Genomic DNA, 8,795 nt, shown 5'->3' on the forward strand with positions numbered 1-8,795 from the left:
CAAGTGTCTTCTGCGGATTATTTAAAAAATAGTTGGCTTTGTTACTTGTCCTTGCGTTAGACTTAAGTTACATAGATGTGTATTGATTTAATATTAATAAGTTATTGTTCTTGTTATTTTGATTTTAATCAGAAGTGCTTACTTTTATAAAGGATATCAGGAAGAAATAATGTAAGAATATAATTTCTCCCAAACATCCCTTGAAATCCTCAAACTATAGCTTCCTCTTGAAGATGGAGTTGAAGCAGACTGTTAAAGTTGTCTTCTTAAGATGGGATCTCCGACAATCTTTAATAAATCATTTGTTTTATGAGATATTGATTCAGGACAGCAAAAAGTTATAGCCTGAAAGTCTTTTTGTTCCAGGTACACAGAGGAATAACTTTTCAGAAAACAGAATTCTTACTGTGCAGAAAAGACTATAATTACTCGTAAGAGTTGAAATTCTTTTTAGAAAAAAATCAATAGAATTTGTCTGATATTGGTGGAGCTATAGAAGCATAAATACCAGCATACAAGTTAGCCCATTAGTCCTCACACTACTATAGGAGATTTATTTTAAAATAAATGTGTTTTGCTCAAATGCGGTTGAGAATTTTGAGAGGGTGGATTTTTTTGTGTGTTTTGATTTGGAGGTTTTTTTGGTTGTTTTTTTACATGAGAAAGAGCTGATGCAGAAAGCACCATTTGTGGAAATGTCTTCTACTTTTAATAATTGACTTATATGCGAGCTTACTGTAGTTTGCAGGATAACGCATAGATGTGTACGTGCATGTGTTACAGAAGCAGTTTGAGACTGAGACTGAGCATAGGCTGGGGTCTCCATTCTTTTTTTGCATTCCTTTAGGTTTACTAGATTTGATACCTTGGAAGTGCTTACTGCTGCATTTCAAATCTTGATAATACTTTTTCAGTTGTTCTAGAGATGAATGTTTGCATCTTTTCATGTTTCTGCTTCTGAGAATTCAGCTTAATTAATACTACCTCTGTACAAATACCAGATTGTCTCTACTGTGAGCTTTCTTGGATTATTGAAGATTAATGTTAGTATGTGCAGTCTTCTCATTCGCAGAGACATCATTATTTTAACAGAAGCATTCAACAAATTTGTAGAATACTACCATTAGTAAGTCTGGAACTAAAAACAGCTGGTGTGTTTGGTAACAAGAGCTTATAACTGAATAAGGGGCAAAACGTTCAGTTAATCGTGCTACTCGCTTGAGACTGAAACTCCTAAATAACTTTTAACTTGTCTTTTGTTTGTTTTTATGACAACTGCTGCTTCAATTAATGATCGTTAAAGTATATTAACATAATGTGCTTGAACTCTAATGCATTTGGCTTTAGGTCATTAGTCTAATTAAAGCCTAACACTTGCCGTTGTGTGTTGGATATGCTCACAGGATGAAAGCAATGACTCCTCTAGCCAGTCTGCTGACTTGTTGTACTGGACGACATCCAAAACCATGAAGGTGTTGTCTAACACAACTCTGACTACAAAAGCCATGCTGCATGCTGTCAGTGATGGACAGTGGTGGAAGAGATCTTTAACTTACCTTCGGCCGTTACATGTAAGGGATTGCTGGTGTGTCTCCACATGTTGACACGTTCACTGCTGTATTAATGTAAAAGCTGGGCTTCTTTGTAGGTATCTGCTAACTGAAGACCTCACATCAGTAAAGGAACTCGAGATATCACAGGATTGTTTGTAAGCAAATCCGAAAGAAGGGGTCTGAAGCTGTTTCCTTTTATTCTCCGACCTGTTTTCTCCTGCTGTGTTAGCATAGTGTGAGAAGGCATAGTCGAAATTTGGCAAAACTTCAGAACTTTTGGGAAGAAAGCACAGCGAAGCCTACTCTTTAAATACTGTCATTTTATATTCAAAGCTCCTCCTTTTCAGTTTATCTTTTTTCCTTTCTCTGTTTCAGTGGATTTTCTATAATGTTTATGATACTAGTTTTTCTGATATTGCTTTTAAGCGTGATTCTCTTTCCTCTTTAAGAATACTGGACCTCATCCAGCATTCATTTATGTAATATCTTGCTCCCCACTGAATTCAATGATATTTTCATTTACAGTTGTTTTCCTTCTGAAGAGGAGTTACAGACTTTTTAATTATCTTTTTTACAACTAGTCTCAACCAAAGTTTATTTCCTAGGGACAAGACATGTTAAAATGTGGGCCTGGAGAAAATGTCAGTGTGGAAAAACAAGGCTGTCATCCGTTTTATGAGTCTATAATCGCTGATCCATATGTTGCAGAAGTAAGTGTTACAGAATTATGAAGTTGCGATCTTACAATTAAGTAAAAATATGAATTTTGAATTATTTATGTGACTTGAAATTTTATGCAATAGTAGGGAAACAGTCTGGAATTAAATAGAAAAGAAGGCATATGCAGGAACCGAGGTAAATAATTGCATCTGATGCAAGTGAGCTAAATATAACTGCAGGGTGTAGTGCGCATGTGTCAGTTACCTTATTTTACTTCTAGTCTGAAATCAGCTATGGCACATACCAGAACAATTCTTTGGAAAGCTTTGCAGAAGTATTGCTGAGAACAGAGAAACTGACGGAAACAAAGAGCAAAGGAAAAGACCTACTTCCAACTACAGAAGGTATGGGTGTGTGTATATTCATTCTTGTATTTACAGGATGTGGTAAATACAGGGGGTTCTACGGGTGGATCTGAGTGTGGAGAGTTGAACACAGCTATCTGAAGTATTGTCTTGTTATTTTGTGTGAATTTTGATCTGATTCAACATGTTGCTTTGGTAGGTAGTATAAAATTAGCTTCAAAGTTTTCAAGTGTTTTTGAAAGGAGTTGCACAGTGAAGACGAGAAATCTGAAATTTGCAGTTGGCTTTAGGTAAGCAGAAACTGCGTATTGTATCATATCATGGCCTAAGCTGGAAGGGACCTTAGAGATCATTTTAATCCAGCCTCCCTGCCGCCAGGGACGCCACCTCTCGACTAGATCAGGCAGCACATGGGTACTGAACGGGAATCAAACCCACAACCTTAGCGTTGTTAGCGCTACGCTCAACTGACTGAGCTAACCGGCCCCCTTAGGAGTTAGTGACATTTAAAGCCAACTTATTTAAAGCTAACTTTCAGATTTCAGATTTGGGGCTGACGCAGATATAAACGTTTTAGGAGGGAAAGTTGAGTGTCCAGAACACTCCCATGTGGAGATACTTAAATGGAAATTTGCAATCAGTGTTTATATTGTTTCCAAGTATGCCTGTGTATTCACTTGTTCAAAGTCTGTGCCATGGTTATGCAGCTTTCAGTGTTGCAGGGTCATTACAGTATTTTATTTGGTAATTAATCCTTAACTGCAGCTCTGGAATCATCCAAATTTTTGTCTTCTTTTCAAATGTCTACGTTTTGTAAGTTATGAATTTGTTAACTGAAACAGTTTCACTTTTTTTAAAGACAAGCATGAAATCACACAAACTCACCTATAATTGTCCTTACTTTTGGCTGTGTCATGATGGTTTAAGAAAATGTGCTGTTTAAATATTTACATGCTGTTAGTCTCTTTTGAAGGAAGAGATCTATATTGTATTTTACTCTGTGGTAAATTCTGCCATGAAAAATGAGTATATTAAATCACCTGCAATATGAGAAAAGTTTCAAGTGAGAGTTTCTTCATAAGCCATGCAGTTTTAGTGAAAACCAGCATATTTGGTGTACATGCCTATGAGTAATTTGAGATATTTTCCATTTTTTAGCCTCTATTTTCTTCCTATTAAGTGTGTGCAGACTACCGTTTTTACCTTTTTAATGCTTTTGTTCTCTTCTACCACCTTTATTCTGTAGTCAACCTGATTTTCACTTACGAGTCCCTCCAGCTGTGCTATGCATCTGATAGTTCTTTGTTTTTCACTGCAAAACTGAGCTATATTTATTCTTTGCTTAATCAGTTCCCGTGAGAGTCCTTATGATGAGTTGATACTTTCAGGATTGTGGAACTTGAAAATGTGCATATTAATGGCGCCTTACTCAAAATTAAAACAACACGCAGATGTGAACTACACTTACTATTTTCTGGTTTTCAGATTTACTGTAAGGTGTTTTGGTTTTTTTTCATATAAAACTTGAATGCTAGTATGAGTTATTAGCTACTATACTAGTAAGTACCAAAGGGCGGGTTTCATTTGATTTTGCTGTCAAGTTTGAATCCTGTTTGTTTCCTTCTAGCTATCAGCTAGGAAAACTGCAGCAGCAGGTTTTCGGCTCCGTTAGAAGAACTGACAAACCTGAAAGAAAATGTGGTTTAGCAGAGAAACCCTAGTTGTAATTAGCACATTGTCTTAGGAGAAGTTGAAGTGTCCATCCAACTCCATTTCTATTACGACAGCAGTGCCATCCTCCAAGTGTGAGGGAGTGGCTAAACACTTGCCTGGTCAAGCTCAATAGAATGTTTGCTGCTTCCTTTGTGGATTTGGGAGCGTCACAAGCCTTGAACTTTGACTTTTCGTCTCCATTCTGTCTGGATGTAGGTGGTAGACTGAGCATTTTTGAGTGAAGTGGTAGCACCCATGGCTTTGGGTCCAGTAAAACACTCCTTGCTTAGTTGTGCCGTTCTAGTGCACCCGAATGTAGCGTGACCAAGCAGGGTTGTGCAGCCCTGCTTAACTGTAGGTGTCTTTCTCCATAGCCCTTAGGGATTTGATGGGGAGGTTAAAGATGAGATCTGAATGGGGAGTTACTATAATTGATGGCTGCATTTCATTGTAACCAGATTAGGTACTAATCTCAAAGAAAACCCAAGAAAAGTCAGTCATACCTGTTAATCCTCAGGATCTTTAGAACAAGGAATAGTTTAATGCCTTCTGTGATTTTGTATTTGTTTGCAGTTATGACTGTTTAAACTTAAAAAATATGTTATGGTTAGTGAGATTTTGTCATATGCTAAATGAACAATTAAAGACTTGAAGAAGTTTTCTGTGTTTTTTTTTCCTCTAAAAAAAATAAAAGTGTGAAAAGTTGAAACTTCCTAGGCATTGATAAATTAGGTTTTCACAAAGAAACCGTTTTCTTCCCTACTTTGCCTTCCAAACAGGCTTATAGTATAAAGTAAAAACCTGCACAGGAAATAAGTAATTCATAAAATCAAATCTTTCGTGTGTTTTCGTAAGGAAACACTGTTTACAGAAGAGCAGCATTGTCCCCTTGCTCGTCACCACCTGTCTTCCTTGGTTTGTCAACCCAGTAATGTTTAATCCCTTTAGCACATTTAAAATTTGTCAGGCTTCTGAAGTGATACTAAGTTCCTGTAAATTCTGTGAAGTGGTGTGAGAGGACAGAACGGTGTCCTGCTAATGTCCATAGCCTTTGATTTCAACTCGTGCCTGTTTAGACATTCGAGAATTGCCACAGGGAGACAGAGAGCTGCATGAAATGACCCTTTATGTATCTGTGTGTGTGTGTAAAGGCAGTGTCTGTAGATGGATATATGAATGCATATCTGCACACAGAAAATTTGAATTTATTGAATCAGTACAGGGGATTTTTTTTTTTCCTCAGAGGAGATGACAATGGTCTGTCTTTTTAAGTACGTTTTAGCAACTGGGATGCCTTTCAGCTTCATGCAAGAGCATGAATCAAATGGTGTTGTTTTCTGGCCTTGTATTGGTGCTGTGTTCTTTGTCATGATTGCTATCAGAGGGGTTAAGGTAAATTTCTGCTAGTGTGGCAGCTGTCATGTTAAGACTTTAAGTTGGAAGAGAACCCACAATTATATATTCCTGAGGTTTTGCAGTCATTACGTTTCCAGAGAAAGGGAGAAGAGGGCAGAGCCCAAATTCTTCTTTCCTTCCTCTTGTTTTTTTCTGTTCAACTGGAGGTGACTTTAAGAATATATAGAGTAACTTCCCTCGTGCTGGGAGTGGGAAATGCCAGTTTTGCAAACTAATTGAGATTTCAGTGTTGGATATTTCTAGCGTCCTGTCATCTTTGCTGGGACAGCACACAGGTTATTTTGATTGTAGCAGAAACAAGCTCTCAGCACAAGGAAGCTACTTTGGAAGCTGTTGGAAGCCCAGAGCAGAGATCTGTGGGCAGGCTTCTGTCTGCGCTGACCGTGACGTGGGGCTGTGTAAGCAGCCTCTGCGGGGACTCGTCACATGGAAATTGGGTTTCTGTGTCTGGCTGAGGGCCAGCACGTGAATCCACTTCAAGCTGATGGCAAATTAATGATAATCCAAAAATTGTAATTGGTCATTCGAGACGTTTTTAAATTGTCCTTTGGACCAAAGAATTCTCAGGAGAGGCAGCAGGAGGGGACTGTGTGTGTGAATAAAAGGGCTTCGTGGCAGCGTGCCCTCAGCTGTAGTTTGTGTAATTTGGAAATACAGGTATTTGGAACTTGCTTAAAAGAAACAAAGAGCTAAATTGCTGGAAGATGACATCTGCTGAATGGACTAGTAACAACAACAACAAAAATCATCCTCATCATAATCTATAAAATAAGGAGGCCATAATGTTATTTACTGGTATACTTACAATTCCTTATGCAATTTCTGGTCCAGATTTCATGAGATTTTTAGAGTTGTCCCTGAAACTATTTTTTTTTTTCTACCCTCCAAACTTCATATTAAGAGTATCATGAGAAGTGTAATTCTGTAATATTTTGTTGGAACTTGCATAGCAACTGCAACTGCAGTGATGCTTGACTTCAGTATAGAAGAAATTACCCGCATGAAGGAGTGATCCTGTTATTAATTAGCAAATCTTGGGCGCTCACATTGTGTCATTTATTTGTTCTCCTATTTGTGTTTCTTTAAACAAAAAAACAAGTTTAATATCGATAATACAGGAAAAGCAGGTAATTTTTGTATAATTATTCTTCAATGCATTAATTTCAACTGTGTCATGGTGGTATTTCTGTTTGCAGTATGTGGCAGGACCTGATTTTATTTTTTCACTGATCTTATTTAAAATTCATATGACGCAGCTTTTAGGCTTTTTAGGTTTGGGGTTTTTTTAAGATAGAAGTTTTTAATGTGGTTTGTTGTGTTCAGTAATAAGTGAACTAAACCTCAGGCTTGAAGGCATTTTGTACTGTTGCTCCGACTGGTGTCTTCGAAGTCTTACAGCATTGTATTACTGCCTTGATTTTATAAGCAAATGATTTAGTACTTGTAAATCGGTACAGGTGATATTTTAGTGACTTTGTTCAGCATCTGTTACTGCATGATCTTGTTGTTGTTTGGTTAATGCATCAAACACTTTGCCTGGAAGTCAAGGTAAAGTTGTGCTGCAGTTTAATTACATATTATTTCTTTCTGGATTGCACTGATAAGTGTTTAATTAAGTATCTATAGAGTGCTTCAGGCTAGTGTCTAATAAAATATGGTTACACTGAAAACATTTCATTTGCTAACTGTCAAGACTTGATGGGTCAGTAATCAAAGCTTTATTTCTGTTCCCTGTATATCGCAGTTCTGCTACAAATGGCGAGTGATGCTTTACCCAATGATATGACCTTGTCCCTTGCCTATCTACTTGCACTGCCAGAGGTATGTTAGTAGTGGTTTTTTTCATTTGTTTTAACCAGGAAAGATTATCCATAGCATTTTGAAATTCCTGAAGAAGATGTAATTTCCTTAGAGTTTTAAAATCTATGATTTTGAATTAATTTTAAAACACATTTTTATAGAGTGGACTGGTGCCTTTAAAGGAAGACTGAACAAATCCCATTGGACTGGCTTAGGAGCATGGTACTGGCAGAAAACCTCACATTTTTGTAGTGAAAATAGTAGTTGGGCCACCTGACTGACAGTTCTCAGGTAGCTCAGAAATATGAGTAATGACTTTGTGGCATAGAAGCAGCAGAACTGTGGCTGGAAAACCATTTTGGTTAGATGTGTGTGTGAGGGGCGGAAAAATATCGTAATGTAAAATTATCTTTGTGGATGTTCTGTAGGTTACCAATTTACTTCTGTGCCAGAAAAACCATAGTCGGAGCTATTTCTAAATCACAGCAAGCAGCTTTTTAGAAAGTTTGTGCACTTAATGTTGTATGCTTGCTAATTCTTTCATCTAAATTAATGTTCTCTTTCTCCTAGGTGGTGGATGCCAACAAATGCTTTGAAAAGCAATTACATTCTGCGTTATCTCTCCAGCTGGCAAGTTATTACTACAGCCTGCAGATCTATGCTCGTTTGGCACCATGTTTCAAGGACAAATGCCACCCTCTCTACAGGGTTAGTACTCTTTCTTTTTAAAACCATATTCATTAATGTGCAGCATTAAAGCTATTCTAAAAAGCCAGTACATGAGTTAAGCCTGTTAAGGAGCTGATCTGACTTACTCTGTGAGCAGCCTGTTAAGTTGCACATAATTATTCTTCTGCGGTGCTGTAAACAGACAAATACTTCACAATTTGTGGAAGAGTTTTTGAAGCACAATATCAAGTGTCATTTATAGGTAATAGCACTATAAGTCTTCAAAGTAGCTTATAAGCACTGAACAATAATGAGCCCAGCCTGTGCTGTCACCTTGCGATGCTGATACAATACAGTACTTCCTAGGAAGAGTCAAGTGTCTGTTCCAGCAAGAATGGTGCTATTTAAAGTTTGCATATGGTGTTTTGAAAATTCATCCTCATTCATTGATGAATTTGTTGATCTCCTTTGACAAATGTCCCTCTGAGATAGCACAGCTGTACTTCTTATTCATTGCATGTGAGTAAAGCAGTTAGTGGTAAACTGAGCTAAACTGAAGAGGTGAAAAGTTTAGTAAGGCACTGATTGCCATTTCTACTAAGATACCCGAGTGAAAACT

At 37.4% G+C, this 8,795-nt stretch overlaps 1 protein-coding gene across 1 annotated transcript in view; it reads left to right on the forward strand.

Annotated features, from left to right (window-relative positions):
- NBAS (neuroblastoma amplified sequence) overlaps positions 1 to 8,215 on the forward strand; it is a gene marked incomplete at its 3' end in the record, with an annotated part of 67,145 nt that extends 58,930 nt beyond the window's left edge. Inside the window, exons 25-29 of the mRNA XM_009869912.1 lie at positions 1,404 to 1,571; positions 2,159 to 2,263; positions 2,494 to 2,617; positions 7,452 to 7,528; positions 8,078 to 8,215. Of these exons, the coding sequence (XP_009868214.1) occupies positions 1,404 to 1,571; positions 2,159 to 2,263; positions 2,494 to 2,617; positions 7,452 to 7,528; positions 8,078 to 8,215 (612 nt within the window). The remainder of the gene's footprint in view (positions 1 to 1,403; positions 1,572 to 2,158; positions 2,264 to 2,493; positions 2,618 to 7,451; positions 7,529 to 8,077) is intronic.
- Between the last annotated feature and the right edge of the window lie 580 nt (positions 8,216 to 8,795).

The sequence above is a fragment of the Apaloderma vittatum genome, unplaced genomic scaffold, assembly GCF_000703405.1.
Source record: "Apaloderma vittatum isolate BGI_N311 unplaced genomic scaffold, ASM70340v1 scaffold4525, whole genome shotgun sequence".
NCBI classification, from domain to species: Eukaryota; Metazoa; Chordata; class Aves; order Trogoniformes; family Trogonidae; genus Apaloderma; species Apaloderma vittatum.